This window comes from Aphanomyces astaci (genome assembly GCF_000520075.1).
Source record: "Aphanomyces astaci strain APO3 unplaced genomic scaffold supercont1.9, whole genome shotgun sequence".
NCBI lineage: Eukaryota > Oomycota > Saprolegniomycetes > Saprolegniales > Verrucalvaceae > Aphanomyces > Aphanomyces astaci.
Window position 1 is genome coordinate 1,351,640 of NW_009798272.1, and position 17,274 is coordinate 1,368,913.

The following is a 17,274-nucleotide window of genomic DNA, read 5'->3' on the forward strand; positions in this document are numbered from 1 at the left end:
ACCTTCAACAAAGCGGTGCAGTGTGTGCGTACATACACTACATATATATATATATATATTGGGTTTCGAAATCTATGGGCTCAACGTTGAAGTGGAATCGACGCATACATGATGATCGCCGCAGAGTCCCCTCTCGGACGGTAACCGGTATTAGCTGTACGAGATACAGTAGCCTACCCGTACAGACCGCACGGATGCATGTGTTACGAGTTACCAACCCTTTCCCATCCTTGTTGGCAAGAACATGCCGTTGTTTGGAAGATGTCCTGACGACTGGAGGTTGCATGTTCTGTGGATTCCTTTTCTGCCAAGCACGCACGTACTACCTACTTATGCATAACGACACTTGGAAGAAGACGGCGAGATTCAACGCCGGTGGTCCACTGCAAGAGACATCATGTACAGATGCAAAAGACGCTGGGAAGAGGAAGACGTTGATGGACACGAAGGTTTGTGGCGCGAGCGAGTGGATTGTTCTGGGCTACCACGTCAAATAAGGTCGACGTGGCTTTTGGTATACCGTACATGTAACGAGTACTTGTAACTGCCGAGATTGAATCTCCGCAGGTTCAAGTCGGGAATGTAGGTTTGAACCGGGCGTGTATACAAACAGCAAGTCAAAAATCACACTGGCGACTGGAACGATATCGATTGTTTGCCAAATCAGTATCGAACTACTGCCTGATCTTACTTTTTTTTACACAGGTTGAATCCAATAGGTTAATCCAATCAAATTTTGTTGACGGAATAAAAATACGACGACAACAGTGTCGCTCCCATAGGTTCAACTCGAACCCACGTCGATATCACATTGCGATCTTTGCGCCAGCCTGCACACATGATGCAGTCTCTCTCTGTCAAGAAGAAGAACGAGTCCGTGGGACTTCTGGAGCCAAAGCATACCCACGCCACAGTACGATGCTCTTCCTACTCATCTCTTGTCATGTCCTCATCTATCGCTTGTAGTGGGTGGCGCCGTCGACGCTGGCCAAGGTTGGACTCGTGAGTGTGTCTGCGTGTGCTGGGTGGATCTTTCTCGCGTCTTCATCCGCATCACCTTCGTCATCCTCTCTTCGCATCGACCCCGCATCGTCGCGTGCTTCGTTCGAAGTCGACGGGGCCATGTCCCTGCGCGTGTCGCGAACCCATTTGGTGAACCCGGAGACGTCCGTCCCCGAAGTGACGTTCCTCGCGATTGGGGATTGGGGTGGCACCCTCGGCAAGGACAAAGGTGACCCTGGCTCGTGCTGTCAATTGTACAACGGTACAACATCTCGTCCATTCTACTTCCTTCATCATGTCATGGGTTCTGCGCTGTGTGTTAGGCGGGGTGGACACCCGGCACACTCGATACAAAGTCGACTATTACGCGCAAGCGTACGTGGCGGAGCTCATGGCGCAGTCTGCCGCGGAACTCCACCCAAGCCGCATTTTGGGTCACGGCGACAACTTCTACTGGAACGGCGTCGGCACCGGCGATGCCAACTACCGACTAGAGCAAACGTTTGAAAAGGTCTACAACGCGTCGACACTGCAAAACGTTCCGTGGCTCAACGTGGCCGGGAACCACGACATTGGCGGCGCCACGTTCATCTGCGGCGAGGCCGACGGCGCGTACCGCGAGTGCAAAGACGAAGCTGAGCTGCTAGCGTACTTGGACATTCGGTTTGAAGCCCAAGCGAATTATACGAGCCCTTACAATAACCGGTACGATTGCTTGTTCACTTAGCCGAAATATCGCCCGAGAGTTTTCACACTATTTTCTGTCACACACACACCAATTCCGTGTGGTTTATGCTGCCAGCCAGCCATTTGGACTTGTGTTGAGTAGTCAGATTTGAAGCTGCTTCAATGTATGGTATACACTAGACTAATCGGTGATTGGATGCAATTTCTCGTTCGTGCGCTTTGATTGGCTAGGACATTCTCACCTACTACCCATTGGTAAAAATATTCATTCAACGATTCAACTCCAGTATTACTGTAATCGTACTTGGAAGGCCAAATGATATATGGAACCAAGCTGGGTGTTTTTCAAAATTATTTTTATTTCATATTTTCAATTTTAGAATGAATATTGTGGTATATTCGGTACAAATTTCCAGACCCTGTCGAATCACGAATCGACGCTATTGGCTAATATCCAATATTTTGAGTGGATTTGATTGGCTCTTACAGAAAGACAAGGATATTTTCAACCAATCAGAATCTCCAGCGTGATTCAATATTGATTAGCTTCAAACCATGCGAATTTTGGAAGTTTATAGCGAATTCACAATACTGTTTTAAATCTTTTTGAATTCGAAAAAGAATTTCTTACTGATTGAACTACTACTCCTCCTACTACATTTATATACACTAGTAGTTGTCGGCTCATGGAAACTCCATTGTATCATCATATGCAGATGGAACCTCCGAGGCCATTACTATGTCGAGCGCATTGTCAAGAATGACGTGAGCGTCGAAGTGTACAATGTCGACACAAACCACGCAGAGAACCACGGGTCCAAGGACGTTTGCTGCCAGTGCTACGGGTACGCGTCGCAGCTCGGCCTCGACACAGGGGTATGCAACGACCCGCAGCCCGGGGACGTGGCCTGCGTCGGCGGAAATGTGACACTGTTCAACGCATGTGTGGCCAAGATCGAAAGCTGGGCAAACGAGAGCCTCACACGAGCGATGGCCGACATGAAGGCGTCGACAGCTACGTTCAAGATCGTCAACACGCATTACTCTCCGCATTATCACATGGACCCGGTGAAAATGGACAAGTGGTACGATGGTTGATGGGTTCGTGGACGTTTTATTCTATATATTTATATATTTTGTTATGCGACAACGCATTCTTGGGGCTGAGAGCAGCAGGTCACATGTATGGATTGATATTATAATACTACATGACGAATCCGCGATACTGCACTATGTTTGTGACCAAAATATGAATGCAAAATGATTGTCGATATAGTTGGACCCCTGAATGAATCCACGATTGATAATTTTGGACACTACAAACTTTGTTTATTGAATCACTTATATTAAATTTCTATTTTTTAAATCACTTGTATACACTGCGGGAAGGACAGAATTTTATTATTATTATTATTATATATTTATATATATGTGATCTATAGGTACAACTTATGCCGAGAAGCTGGCGTCGCGGCGTGGTTCAACGGACATACCCATGGCTTCAACCACGACATTGCAAAATGGGGCACGCACTTTTTTCAAAATGGCGGCGGCGGCGGCATCTCCACGTCCAATATCCCTGCCATGGACAATGGCAAAGTAAAAACGTATGTATCTCTCTATATCTATACTATATCCTTGTATATATTCGTTGTAATATATATATATATATTTGACAATAGAAAATGGGTGGTTGAAGGCAACCCGTACGGGTTTATGGAGCTGAGTTTTTCGAAAGATTGGCTCAAGGTGCAATTTGTGTCGTTTGATGACCAGTGGACATTTGGCGGACTCGAGTGGAATGCGACGACGATCGGAGGTCTGGAGCGGGGCCATTGCTGGTTCGTTCCGAGAACGTTCCGCGAATCCGTCGGCGTCGAGTGCCACGCGTCTGTAAATGGAGCTGTTGGCGCCCCCATCACCGACGATGACCTACTACTACCACCACTCGATAACTAACGACGATATACACTACAAACATGTGTATATATATTGCAAGCGTCTTTCTTTTGTACTACTTGGTATATAACCATAAGTTACAAGTTTAGAATACCGACATGAATACGGTATGACCTATTACTTTGGAGTATAATTATTGTGAATTCGCTATAAACTTCCAAAATTCGCCTGGTTTGTCGAATCTATATTGAATCACGCTGGAGTTCTGATTGATTGAATATACATGTCCTTTCTGCAAGAGCCAATCAAATCCACTAAAAAAAATGGATTAGCCAATAGCGTGGATTCGTGGTCCGATTCGGCGGCGAGATTCGTTCGACGGGGTCTGGAAATTCGAATCGAATCCACAATATATACTTATATACTTCGCGCACAACATTTTGTGAGACGGAGGAAGTGTGTCGTGTGGTGGTGCTGGAACACGCTCCTTCCCATATTGGCCAAGTCGTTTGAAAATGCGATGAATGATGTACTCATATTGTTTACATACTACCGGTAGTATATGTACCCCCAATATAATTATTTTAGTTTTTTATCCTAATACAAAACCCTCAAGAGTACTCTTCTACCGGTAGTATTCATCCAATGCAGTATTTTTATATAAATTCAAAAGGCTAAAGAAGTACTATTAATAGTACTGCTTCAAGTACAACGTATTAATAGTACTTCAGGTAATATTTATTATGTACGCTGCAAATGTTCACTTTACAGCTACAAGTTAGTTAGATATCGATCGCAGTGCAGTTGTGTGAATTTTTATCCCCGAACAGGACCATCGGATCGCATTTATATCCTTGTCAAGAGTGTACTCGCATACACTACCTATATATACGTCGATGGAATAGGCATTCAATAATTTCAGGAGTCTCCTAGCCATGACGTTTGTTTGCTATGTATTTGGAGTAAGAGTTCTTTGAAATATTAGAGTGTTTTATTCGATACTCCAACGAGTATATTTATGTCACCAGGGGCAGTTCGTCTTGCACCGTGGTGGTAGTGCCCAACGTCGTCCAGTTGGCCACGTAATCGTCAAAATCCAACTTGTCGGCCCACTACAACCACCGATTTAGTCCAATTTCTTGGCATCGTACCTTACGTTGAACATGTCCGTCGCTTGAGCTTCCCAATCTGGTGAATCAAAGTCGATGGCTGGCTCCGCAGCCGCCACAATGTCGGTGTTGTTGTTGTCGCTGGCTTTTCCTTGCAAATGGTCCCTATATAACATACATACCATCCTTGTCACTCATACTCCCAAATCCCACAGGGTTAGTCATCTAAATCATGGTTTAATTTGGACAATTCATCACGGGACCAAAAGTCGTCGGAAGCGCTAACAGAACTCCATCGAGTTATATAGTAAGTAGTACATGTAGAGTTGCTTCATCCACTGGCGCTTCTTCTCCTTGCGCTGGCGGATCACTTGCTGCTGGCGCACCACTCGCAAGTGATGATACGCCCGAGGTCGATTCGCCGTCGCCACCTATTCCAATGTCCAAAACCAAAATGAATGGCAATTTGAATATGTTTATTGTAGTATTCAAAACCATGAAAAACCTGAACACTGCAAGTGAAAAGAAACAAGAGTTGAAATATTCGGGATGGGCTGTATGTTACCGTGATAGGGTCAATGTCGGTGGTGGGGGCAATCACTTTGGAAGTCACGGGGCGCCATCCGTTGTTGTCCCACCGACGGTACCACCCACCAGTGTTGGTGCCGCACTGGGTGGCGCCGTAGTATGCATTGCCCACTCGAATGATCTTGGTTACGCCCACGCCTGTCCATTCATTGTTAATATTGGCGATTGCATTCCAAAACTGCCAATCTGTTTTTTTCATCTGGAGCAAAACTTTTGCCGCAACGCAATGCTACCCTGTCCGGTATATGTGTCCTTTTATCCAAAACACATTTCTTTTGGACTTTTGTGGTAACTATGAATATTGTACTAAATGTTGTATGAAAACTGGTGTCCTGTGGTGATAGGTATCACACTAATTGTAGTCACACACTAATTATATGTTGTGGATGACTTGTTCTGCAATCTGATTGGCTACATACTTCTGCCGATGATTCTTCTGTACATATATTTGGTTGTGTTAAACACAACAATATAACAACACTACCTGGACGCGAAGGCCGAATGTTGACGTTGCGGGGGCCAATTTGTCGGGCCGTGGTATAGTCTTTTGGGCTGAACGCGTTCATGTCACACACGGCGCCCCGCGTGAAGATTTTGTAGTAAATGGTAGGGGGGAACGCTGATCCCCCCAGTCGGAACCGTACCTAAACGAACAAATGGGGAAACACGGCTTAAACGAGTACCATGGGAGATGGGGGTGATGGGGGGGGCTGGATGGGGAAAGTTGGAGGGACGGAAGCCACGACATCTGACGCACGCACCTGGGCGTTCGTGGACGCGTCCAAGAGCGACGCCTCGGACGGGTTGATCGCTCGTAGCATGACCATGGGGTCCCCCGAGTTGCGGAAATTGATCAGGTCGCGGTAGTACCGGTAGATGCGGCGGTTCGTGTAGCACCGCCACGCAGCTTGGATGCGGATCACGGCGCGTTCGCGGGGGGTCACGTCGCCATGGACAAGCGTGCGTTGAAAGAACATGCGCCACTTGTATTGAATCTATACCACGTATTTGCTCAAAGAGGGACAGCAGCATTTCCAATGACAACACCAGATCGTACTTGCATGGCGGCAATGTGGTACATTGGGTGGCGGTCGAGGTGGTAACGCCACCGGACGTTTTTCATCTTGTACCAGGCCTTCCATCAGTCGATGTTAGAAAAGCAACGTGATGGACGACTGTTGACAACGGACCTACCTGCAACCGCGACGCGCAAAAGTGGCGGAAATGCTCCTTGTCCTCGAAATTCCCATTGTGCAACGCGATAAAGCGATGCATGAGGCCCATCTTCATCTTTTTCTTGCGACTGCGGAGCAACCCCTGCGATATATGTCATAGAATGCACGATATAGTACGTCACAACTTGGGACATTGCTGTTGTACCTACCTGCAGCGACAATCGAGCCAGCAGCCCTCGAACCCGTTTCTAGTGGTCAGTAGTTCGTGTCATAATGTCCTAGGAATAATGCACTAGCCTTGTACCTGGATCACAATGGCCGCGAGATGTTGAGCCCCCATCGGGTAGTCCCACGGCCGCTTGACCAGGTTCTACGACATCCCAGTCACATTGGATATGATGTATAAGGTACGGTGGTCACAGGGAGGGGAGCGTACCCTTCGCTCTCGCCGGGACTTACGCATAAAGAGAGATTCCCACGGTCGGCCATATACCATATCTCGGGGATGTCGTGACTTGTCATGCACGTTGCGGTGCACAAACGAGCTGCCAGTCACACGACCATTTTCCGTGTTGTAACCAAGATGGGGGGGTATGATTGTACCTTTGGTACCGCCCTGAGATAGTACTGAGGTCCCGAAGCTTTCGCTCAACGATGTTCTTCTTTCGTTCCTTTGCGCTCACCATCGATCAAGATGAACTGGCGGGGCAGGGGGGGGTATACTGTATCTATCAAGGCAGTTGGTATCCACCAGGACTGCGCTGGGGTGTGTGGACGTGCTATCTTTAGCCATGAAAGAGCGACGGTTTTATCGTGGATTTTCATTCAAAGGGGTGCGATTTCTCATCGCACTTGAAAACCAAGCGAAAGCCTCAACGTACAATTTGAGCTACGTGGACATGTTACTTCCCATAGAATTAGTCAGATGCGATCGTTTGTGGGTTTTATACACCGGGGATCGAGATTGCCCTTTTTCATAGTTGATCCGAAAGACGTGATACGTATGAACCTCAAGCGATGTATGAATGCATGCTCGATGTTCGTTCATGTGGACCGCCCCATATTTTGATGTTACTGAAGACAAGTACGTCGCCATCTCGACCACATGAGAGGGTTGAATGAGTAGACATACTGCGTAGTAGTCCTCTACGCCCCACGCTGGTTTACTGTGTATCTGGTGCAGTTGGGGTGAGCAATTAACGGCACACTGAACTTAGCTTCTTTTTGGGTCAGCTTGCCGACAGTGGATGCGTCATTGGCCAAGGTACAGTGAAGACCAATATGCATAACGTCACAAGTTGTACTTGGCCTCTTAACTTGCATCCACATAAATGCGTATATGAAATGGCATTACAGCCATGTATTTCATAGAAGCAAGGGGTCGAGGTGTGTAGACAGTACAGTACCCCATGTTAGAGCACTGTACTGCCTCAGCAATGTCGCGTCCACAAAAGGCCCAGCAGTCCTTCCCATCACATTGCAAAACGCACAGGCCATCACGCATCATGCTTCTGCATCGGATATTGGTCGCCGTCGCAGGTTTATTAGCGTGCGTCGTACACCCCGTGGCGACTGCTCCAGACCATTCTGTCGTCAACATAGGTCGCCACAAGCACATTGTGATTGTCGGCGGGGGCCTACGGGGGTCCACAACACCACCCTCTTCACCAAGAGAGGATTAACCAACATCACGTGCTGGAACAGTCCAAAGAAAGTCCAAGACTGTCGTCGACCCCCTCGACTTCCCTCAAGAGAGCTGGGCACTTGGTACACCACATTACCAACGAGTGTTTGACGTACTCAAGGAATACGACCCCACCAACACCCTCGTGCCATTTGTTCCGACTGTCAAAGGACACACGTGGGCACGCCGACACGCCATGTACACTAAACGATGAACTACAATGCGTATGTTTTGCAAACTGCCGCTTAAATTCCTTGGGCCATTGCCGCTTCTAAAACTCGTGGGGGCTGTGGCCGCCGCCTTTGGTAGCTGCATCAACATCCAGACGTCGGTATTTGGGGTGTACGACTATGGATTGCCGCCGCTGCCGTCGAACTGGGCGCTGGTGGACATGACATGCCTGGAGTTCCTCATGCAAAACAGCCTGCTGGTGCTCGAAGATTTCACCCGCTTCGTGATTCAACAACAAGGGTATGTGTCATTGGACGTGGCGTCAGCGTTTTACATGCTGTGGTGGGTCCACCCTGAGATGGTTGCCAACAGCAAAGGCAAACCGTGGGTCTTTTTGCTTTCCCAGGATACCAGTACCCCGATCACATTGTCGTGCAACTCAACACCAAAGTGATTCAATCACCCTGACGACCAGCCCCCATTTACATTACCGTGTACCGCGGTGGCATGTCTGACGTCGTGATGGCGATCACCTCGTCATGGCGATGGACTTGACCTTCTTGGTCACGTTGCCCACCGATTTGTACTCGAACGAGTTCAGCTTTACAAAGGACTTGACCTCATCGCCGTTTGTGTCACTTTATTTGAATCGGACGCCAACAAGAATGAAAGCGTGTCCCATTCGTGTCCCATTCGTGACCGAATCGTTGTGTAAATGCATGGAAAGGCCAGCTGCAACTCACGCGGAACTTGCGGCTGGCCCTGTTCAACTGGGCAGGTTAACGCCACCGGACGGCAAACTCGAGTGGGGTAATGGCGTATCATAATTTACAACTGACGGGTCTTCATCTCCGACGCTGCGGCGAGCCAAAAGCAACTGCTATCTGATCTCGCAGATGTTTTGTTTGGCAATACGACGGTCCAACAACAGGTCTTGGACAGCTACTATTCTAGGTACAACCTCACGTAGCTGCGGCAAGGCATGCCATGGAATGTCTGGAACAACCGAGGACGATTCAAAACGACATGGATTGCTTCGTCGGTGAGGTTTGAAAGCGTGTTGGACGGGGTCAGGTACACAACGACATCCTCGTCGATCGTGTCAACATGACCGCTTAAGTAGCGTTTAAAGCATGCGAGGTTGTGAGCACGAATGGAAGCCACCGGACTATTCCAACTTCTAAGACCTTGTCCTTGTGGAAAAATTGTCACTTGTACTCGTACGACGTTGTCCGCTTCATGGACTGGGTTCCGCTTAATAATCTGGTACGTAGGTTTCCTTTCCGCATGAAAAAACCCATTTTGCGATTACTGTATGTACTATTCATATTATGCTTCTACGTATGGGCGAAGTTCCGTGACAACTTACACTGTTAGTTCCGTGCCACGATGCATGATTGGTAGAAAACAATCACTCTGAAATTTTCAGCCAATCAGACGCAATTTTTGAACTGTTTTCAGCCTATGGATATTTTCACTCTTTTAATTCATTTTCCATCAACACTACTACGAATTTCGACATGATTTTAAGTTCAACGAACTGCATTAATTCTCCTCGTTAAGAAACAATACCGGTTCCGGAACTGCGCCCATACGTATATATACTAGTACGTAGTATGGTGCATATATATACTAGTACGTAGTATGGTGCGTGTCATCTACTACGTAGTATATATAACCTTCCAGCTGGCCAAATCCAAGGCTGGAAGTTATACTTCGAATTATTGTGAATTCACTACATCGAAGTATAAACTTCTTGTCTACGTAGTACTAGTAGTAAATATTGAATCGAACGTGGAGTTCTGATTGTTTGATTACTGTAAACTTGTCCTTTCTGTAAGAGCCAATCAAATCCACTCGAAAATGGATTAGCCAATAGCGTTGATTCGTGATTCGATTCGATGGCCACAATATTATCTAACGTATATTATTTATTTACAACTGGTATTTATTTACAGCTGTTAATGTAGTTACCCGAAAAACGAAATAAGCTAACCAAATTTCATGCGTTGTATCACTTTAGAGGTTGAGAAATGAAATAGAAATAACAGCAAGAAAAATTGGTATACTTCGCGCACCGCCTCCATGAAATCATCCAGCTGTTGCGAGAAGTCGATGTTTTCGGACCGTCCGCGACGCATTAGAGTCGCTCGGGATCCGTGGTCGGAGGACTCCAAGAAGTCAGACGCACGCGCTTTACAACCACGGAACGTAGCCTCAGGAATGTTGTAGGTTCGTGCGAACATCCTGTCGCTGGAGCAAGGTCCAAGGAGAGCATTCATGCGAAGAAACACTCGGATTTGACTCACTTTGTATCGGCGCTGAGCGACACGTTTTGGCCTGTGTCACCTGCAGATTTGAATTATCCAATCAGATTCAATTATAAGAATTTTAATTGTTCAATCATGCAGCACAAAAATATTTGTATGTGATTGATATTGGACGTTATGGTAGGAATCGAACATGTTGCAACTCAAATTAGATGGTGTAATGTTAATCGGTCGCATTAGATACGCTTACTTGACGCTTTCGCCTTTTTGTTGATGCATGATACCATAGGTGCACATATTTCTACATCATGCGCATCATTGTCACATGAACGCATGATGTTGAAATGGGTGTAGGTATCGCTTGTCCTAGAGAGGTTGGTGTCGTTGTAGTTTGAGTCTGTGTTATCGGGTTAATCGAAGTGGAGCAATGGTGTCATACCTTGTTGGAAATATCGTTCGAACTCAGGTGGTAAGGATTAACAGTTAACGTGGAATGGCGGGCTAGGAAGGGAGCTGCTTTAGTATGCGAGCTGTGACAGTCGGCTGTACGTGTAGTGTTTTGTCACTACGGATGGGTGTATTAGAATCGTGGCATACGTAATATACCTTGTCCAAGGGAATGGTATATGATTGGGGACATTGTTCGTCGTTGTACGCCATTTGTGTGTTGCTTGTGCTATGAAGGGAGCTGCCTTTCTTGTCCTATGCTTTGTCATGGGGATCATGGGGCGCTGGTGTCCTCGGTCGAATGCTATCGAGTAGGGGCGTTGTGTGCTGTCGTGATTCACATTTGTCTTGTGGTGTTGAGCTTCTGTGAACGTGTCCCGTGGACTTAACAGCCCATGTTAAGGCCGTTGCCAATCCGCATGCAGTATGGTGTGTTGTCGTACTTGACATTATGATTGTCGTTCGTGTTGAAGGGGTAGTCATACAGGTGTTGTCACATTGGAGTGGAACTGATTGTCGCTATTGTCGCACAGTGAATGTTTTGTCGAGCATTGATGTCATTTAGTCCGTGGATTGGATGGATGGATTCGTCATCCGAGTACTCCGTATAGTGAGACTCTATTGAAGCGGGGCGGTGTTTAAGAGCGGACATCGTCGTGGGCCAACATGCACTTACAGGAGGCAGTATACTACTTACTTGCATGGCGTTCATATCATAAAAGTCTGACACACGATAACACGGATGTTTCATATACAACTAGTTAACGATCTAGAACGCTAAGAGGACGGGCATGAGAACAACAAGCACGGTGGTCCCGTGGGTGGACGCCGACAGCTGAGTGCGACTGGTGGCCGGCTTGACTGTGCTGTTGTTATCAGAGCGCTCCGTCGTACTGGGGACAAAGGACCAGCTGGTAGGAAACGTAGTAGTCGTAGTAGGCATGACGGAAGGGGTGCGTTCAGTAGTTGTCGGAGCTGACCCGTATTGGCAGGCGAATATGTTAGGCTTGGCCTGTGGAGGGGACGTGACACGTGTGTTTAGTGGTAGCTCGTGATGGGACTGACAGAATAATGGGTCAACTGTAGCGCACGTGCCATACCCCATACATCTGGTAAGCTCATCATCACCGAATACCTAGGACCCTCCACGACTACTTGCCATGCCCATTCTGCAATTCATTTCCGTCACCACCATCCATATGCAGATACAATTTCGTTTAAAATATACGCTCTATATCAAAGATTATTCAACGTTAACACAATACAATAATATGATTCCACAGCTCCGCAAGCCAGAAATTCAACGCATTGCAAGTGGGGGACCGAAGTACGACGACGACGCACGTTCCTCCCTACACCACGAACCCCTTGACATCGCCGATGGCCAGTGAAACCAGATGTAGCTTCACTAGACTGAGTAACGTTGCGAGCAAATGTTGTTGGAGGAAGTGCCATACCTTGGACATCTTTGTGTTGATATTGCAGTGCATACAGCAAGTGGCAGCAGTACTTGTTATTGTAGAAATAGTTGCACTCACACGATAATTCACCTGGGGCTGTCGACACATGCCACCCATACGACTGCTGCATGTGGACTCCACACAACGGTTCATGGCGCACATTGTTGGCTCGTTCGTTGTAGTTGTAGGTATTCGCGAGGGCCAATGCTTGGCGTGGTATAGTTGTAATACCACGGCGGTGTAGATCATGGAACAGAGCATTGTCTTCAGCGTCATCTTCGAACGCGCCATTGAGATAGCAAGTTCAGGGCTTACGCCGCGGATTCGCACCTCGTGGGGGCGCAGTACGATGCCCGGATGGAGAGGTACGACCTCAAGGAGAGCGTTCGTCACCAAAGTCGGAATCGTTGTTGCAGTTTCTTGCTGAACAGAGGCCGCAATGCAAAGGACTGTGTTTTGAAGGAGGAATATTCGAGGTTATGGAACCCAGCAACTGAAAGGTGGCGCACAACCCATGAACTGTACGCTGCGTGTAGATTCCTATCAATTCTGGTCAATAATGACGCGAGGGTGGTCTCTTAACATACCTTTGACATGCTTGTTGAAGAGCTCACATGGATTGTTCGTAGTGGGGAATCCACCTGGAGTATGGTACACCTGCCAATTGCAGCATTCACCGTTCACCCACTGCCCTTCGAAGTAGCGAACGAAACCTTTGCCTTCGAGGGCATCACAAGCTGTCCGCGCCGACTTAGCCTCGTTCCAGTGCAGCTGACACTCGCCAACACTTCTGCTGAAGTGCATTTTAAACAAGTAGCGGGCGACGAGGGCCTTTACGCTTGTCAGAACCACGCCAAGCCGCTTGTTGACGCACGCCACACAGTGGTAAAAGCACATAAGGATCGCTTTGATTCCAAGTTGGGGCTGCAGGGTCTTCAGCGCTCCAACAGGGACTAAGGCGGTGTCCGCCATGACATAGTGCAGTTGAAGACAACTTCCTACGACGGCTTCGTACACGGCCATGAGTTGCTTCATCGCCCACTCGTACTCATCGGTGGATTTTCGGCCAATCAAGAAGAAGACGACGGGGTGGAATTTCCGACTAGGGTCAGTGATCCCGCAGAAGAGAACTGGGTAGGCCAAAGCATTGATCTTGTAGGTGGCGTCCCAACGAAACACAAACGAGGACGGGTCGCGATACATACAACGTAGCAGTGCCTTCGTTATGATACCAACCTTAAACACACCAGACGCACCGCCATATCCAATTTGAGGGACCCCATGCACCAAGTCGAACCCGAAGGAGAAAAACGTCGTCTCGTCACACCGGGATCGAACCAGCATGTTGCAAGCATGCGGGCCATTTCCACAGGCTTGCTGTGCTCGTGTAGATTACGCATGCGATAGTACCGGGCACGGTTTTGAAACCACTTCAGGTTCGGCATGGCGCTTGCGGGAACTGAATCCTTCAGCCTGTGTCGTACTCGGCTTGGGGTGATGCAGTCGGCGAATAGCCTGTCAACCTGGCTTCGGATAGCCAAGGTCGCCGAGGAGGTGGATGGGGCACTGCGATCCCCGTACTGACCACGTTTGAACGCCAAGGTACGACCGTTGACCGAGCAGTACAGAAGCTTCAAATGCTTGATAAATGTTCACGACAAACACAAGTCAGGTACCGCGCACACATTTCGTGCACGCCAGGACCTTGGCACACGGTGCATCGTGATTTCCTCGTGGAGTGCGTCGTTGATGGCGCTACGCGATCCTTGGCACTATTGTACGTGTCGAACTCGCCAACCAAAGTCCATTCGTGCTGTCTTGCCTGTGACGACATCTGGGGTCCGGTGATAAAGTCAGCAACATGGCATCGTCGTCCATTTCGTTCCCATCATCGTCTATTTCGTCCCGAGTGTTGTCATTCGCAGTATCCACGACGTTAGAGCCCCCAAAGGTGAAGTCTGGCGTGTCGTAGGCCCCATCGCCCCACGTACCGGTCACAACTAACTCCCACATACCATCCACCGTGTAGTCCTCAAGGCTAACCAACGCGTGCGACGGGGGTGATGTGACGATCCCATCAGGTTCCCATGCGCCCCCCCTGCGTCGTCCACAACGTTGCCACGAGCTTGTCGTACGCATAGGATGGGAACAGTTGTTGCTTCGCCAGCGTCGACCGCCATGTTGTCGTGAAGATGGCTGGGTATAGCGTACCATGTGTACGATGATGTGCCCGTCACATCACATTCAAGCGAGCCACTCTCTGCGTTCTCCACAAGGTCGGCCAACACATGCGATGGGGGCGACTGTGGTAAAGCTTCGCCAGCGTCAGGCCACAAGATGTGGCGAAGGTGGGCGGGTATCGCGTGTGATGGGCTTGGCGTGCGGAGCACATCAACTTCGCGTGGAGCCTCCCATATGTTCTCCACAAGATCGGCCAACGGGTGCAATGGGGGTTACAGAGGAGCAGCCGCTTCGCCAGTGTCAGGCCACAAGATGTGGCGTAGGTGGGCGGGTATCGCGTGCGATGTGTTCGGCGTACGGATCACATCAACTTCGCAAGGACCCTCCCCTACGTTCTCCACAAGATCGACCAACGCGTGCGATGGAGGTGAAGTAGCTTCACTGGTGTCAGGCCACATGACCTGGCAAAGGTGGGCGTGAATCGTGTGGGATGGATTCTGTGCACTGATTACATCAACATCACATGGACTGCCCCCTGCCTTCGCCACAAGGTATTCCAATAAGGGGGCGATGGGGGTGTCGCATCAACTTCGGCGTCGTCATGCCACAAGATGTGGCAAAGGTGGACGGGAATTGGTGGTACCATTTGGACAGATTTTCTTATAGTCAATCGGCTCAAATACGAAATGATAGCACGTGGATGATCTGTTTGGCTGTTGTAAAAGCTTAACGAATATAATATATCTTGAACTTATTAGCATCTGCGGACGATTAATAATATTCTAGCACTTCATTTCTACAGCAAAAACGCAGATAAGGAACGGTGACAGGCAATACATGACAACAACAATACAAGACAAAATCGATTCATCTTTAATAAAAGTCGGTAACCGAGACCATATACAGCAAAGAGATCCTTGTCGGCTTTGACATACTTCAATATTTTGATACAAATCGCATATACAGCAAAGTGATCCTTGTCGGCTTTGACATACTTCAATATTTTGATAAAAATCGCGCTTCTACTTCTCGTGAGCTGGCAATTCTTCAAACACCCGACCTCCCGCGAGTTTCACGATTGACGAAGGACCCAGGTCCACGGCCGGCAACTGGGTCTTTGAGACCCATAAGCCACGATTTCGTTGTCACAACACCAAGCTGACACGCATACTCATGGTCTGTTGGCTCTTGGTACACGTTTACCCCGTCATAGAGGGTGCAAATGTCACCAGTAGATAAATGCACGTTGGCAAACAATCCTCGACCAGCACCAGGAACCGTCGAGTCATCGATCTTCACGATTGGACTCTCTGCATGGTAAGCCCCACGGACGCGCGCGACGGCACATGTAAATGGTGCACGCTATTTTAGACGGACAGCCTTGCCAGTCATCGCTTCCAACGCTTCGCATTGCCTTTCGATGCTGCTTGCGTTGCCGTGCCTTGGGCTTTTTCTCGTCATTGACTTCTATTTGAAGAGGGTCACCTTCAAGCCATGCTTGGTTTTGCAGTGAGCTCGGAAGGCGCGCTCGTTGACGTAATGCACGGTGCACCTTGGACAGTAGAACAATCCGTCGGATTACGGAGCACTACTTCCGACATTGCGAATCTGCAATTGGTTACTCCCTCTGTTCCAAAATAAGTGCGCGAAATAAGTTGATGTATGCCTCCTCCAATGAAAATACAAAACACTCCAACCTTGAATAATTTCAATATGCATTTATACAGGTGTAACGATACACTGAGCCAAACCGAGGATGCCAAATCCGTTTCTCAGGACAAATCAAATGACGACTTTCGGTAAATCTGACACTATGAGCTTGGCCTTACCTTGCTCTGCAGTAAACGCCTTCTTTCTGCCAACTCTGCCCTTCTTCCTACTTGCAACAGTGACTTTCATGTTGCCATGACCGACACCCTGCTGCTTCGCAAGAGCAAGGACCCGGCGAATGGTGGAAACGTGGCAGTTATACTTGTCGGCCAGTTGCTGGCTCAGACCCTTTGACAGCCTCGACATGTAGCTGCCGTTGCTGAGAAGCAAGACCTCTCGAAGTCGTCGGCGAGTTGCGTCTTTTGATTGGCATTTCAAGAATTTGGTAGTTGAGTGTGTATGTTATATATGGATATTTGTATGCAAGAATTTGAACGCAGGTAATGGCGTCATCTCTTTAGATTTCCTGCTCATTGTTGCATCCACGGCGAGCTCTTGGTGCGAACCAAGAGCTCAGAGCTCTTGGTGCGAACCAAGAGCTCAGAGCTCATAGCAATGCATTTCGATTCGAGGCAGGTGACACCATGTTAATTGTACTTCTGAATATAATGACGTGTAATGTCGCCCCTCCTCAAACTCGCGCACAAATTTTGGAACAGAGGTAGTATTGTGCTTTTCACATATTTTGCCCGTTGTTTTAGCTCCTAAAACCATCCAAAGTTTAACCTAAACTGAAGTTGCACTCGACGTAAAAGTAAGCTTCCTCACCGTTCTGTCATTGGCTGATCTAAAACTTGCGTTGTTTTACTAAAACTACTTCGTTTTATTAACTGCCGTGGCCAAGCAGTCATGCAGAGTAATGACCTACTGGGGTAAGCTCGCAGTGCACCA

General features: G+C 48.2%; 4 protein-coding genes across 5 annotated transcripts; 2 read left to right on the forward strand and 2 right to left on the reverse strand.

The window, feature by feature from the left end:
* The first annotated feature begins 788 nt into the window (after nt 1-788).
* On the forward strand, nt 789-3,687 carry H257_05229 (hypothetical protein). Its single transcript, XM_009830026.1, has 6 exons — nt 789-913; nt 967-1,264; nt 1,326-1,707; nt 2,406-2,774; nt 3,132-3,296; nt 3,372-3,687. Exons 1-6 carry the CDS (start codon nt 839-841, stop codon nt 3,646-3,648), a joined length of 1,566 nt encoding a protein of 521 aa, XP_009828328.1. The 5' UTR covers nt 789-838; the 3' UTR covers nt 3,649-3,687.
* An 857-nt stretch (nt 3,688-4,544) lies between these two features.
* Nucleotides 4,545-7,237, reverse strand: H257_05230. 2 transcript variants are annotated; one of them, XM_009830028.1, is made up of 12 exons: nt 7,064-7,237; nt 6,920-7,005; nt 6,765-6,830; nt 6,670-6,708; nt 6,480-6,602; nt 6,343-6,420; nt 6,047-6,280; nt 5,770-5,929; nt 5,263-5,423; nt 5,016-5,128; nt 4,745-4,862; nt 4,545-4,700 (listed from the first exon to the last, which is right to left on the reverse strand). In XM_009830028.1, exons 2-12 carry the CDS (start codon nt 6,980-6,982, stop codon nt 4,605-4,607), a joined length of 1,251 nt encoding a protein of 416 aa, XP_009828330.1. In that variant the 5' UTR covers nt 6,983-7,005; nt 7,064-7,237; the 3' UTR covers nt 4,545-4,604. The 2 variants fall into 2 exon arrangements, with proteins under 2 accessions (XP_009828330.1, XP_009828329.1); XM_009830027.1 differs by having other exon boundaries at nt 6,897-7,005.
* Nucleotides 7,238-8,364: 1,127 nt separating this feature from the next.
* Nucleotides 8,365-8,870, forward strand: H257_05231 (hypothetical protein; the record flags this gene model as incomplete). The annotated part of the gene is made up of 2 exons (XM_009830029.1): nt 8,365-8,728; nt 8,791-8,870. 2 exons carry the CDS (start codon nt 8,365-8,367, stop codon nt 8,868-8,870), a joined length of 444 nt encoding a protein of 147 aa, XP_009828331.1.
* Nucleotides 8,871-14,569: 5,699 nt separating this feature from the next.
* Nucleotides 14,570-15,131, reverse strand: H257_05232 (hypothetical protein; the record flags this gene model as incomplete). The annotated part of the gene is made up of 3 exons (XM_009830030.1): nt 14,570-14,688; nt 14,735-14,865; nt 14,950-15,131. 3 exons carry the CDS (start codon nt 15,129-15,131, stop codon nt 14,570-14,572), a joined length of 432 nt encoding a protein of 143 aa, XP_009828332.1.
* Between the last annotated feature and the right edge of the window lie 2,143 nt (nt 15,132-17,274).

Bases quoted from the DNA above. Each gene is read 5' to 3' on its own strand.
- H257_05230 (XM_009830027.1), bottom strand. From the start codon at position 7,146: ATGGTGAGCGCAAAGGAACGAAAGAAGAACATCGTTGAGCGAAAGCTT. The intron at 6,709-6,764 runs GTACAAGGCTAG...ACTGACCACTAG, and splicing joins TCGCGGCCATTGTGATCCAG to AAACGGGTTCGAGGGCTGCT. The intron at 6,421-6,479 runs GTAGGTCCGTTG...GACTGATGGAAG, and splicing joins TTTGCGCGTCGCGGTTGCAG to GCCTGGTACAAGATGAAAAA.
- H257_05229 (XM_009830026.1), top strand. From the start codon at position 839: ATGATGCAGTCTCTCTCTGTCAAGAAGAAGAACGAGTCCGTGGGACTT. The intron at 1,708-2,405 runs GTACGATTGCTT...CATCATATGCAG, and splicing joins ACGAGCCCTTACAATAACCG to ATGGAACCTCCGAGGCCATT. The intron at 3,297-3,371 runs GTATGTATCTCT...ATTTGACAATAG, and splicing joins GACAATGGCAAAGTAAAAAC to AAAATGGGTGGTTGAAGGCA.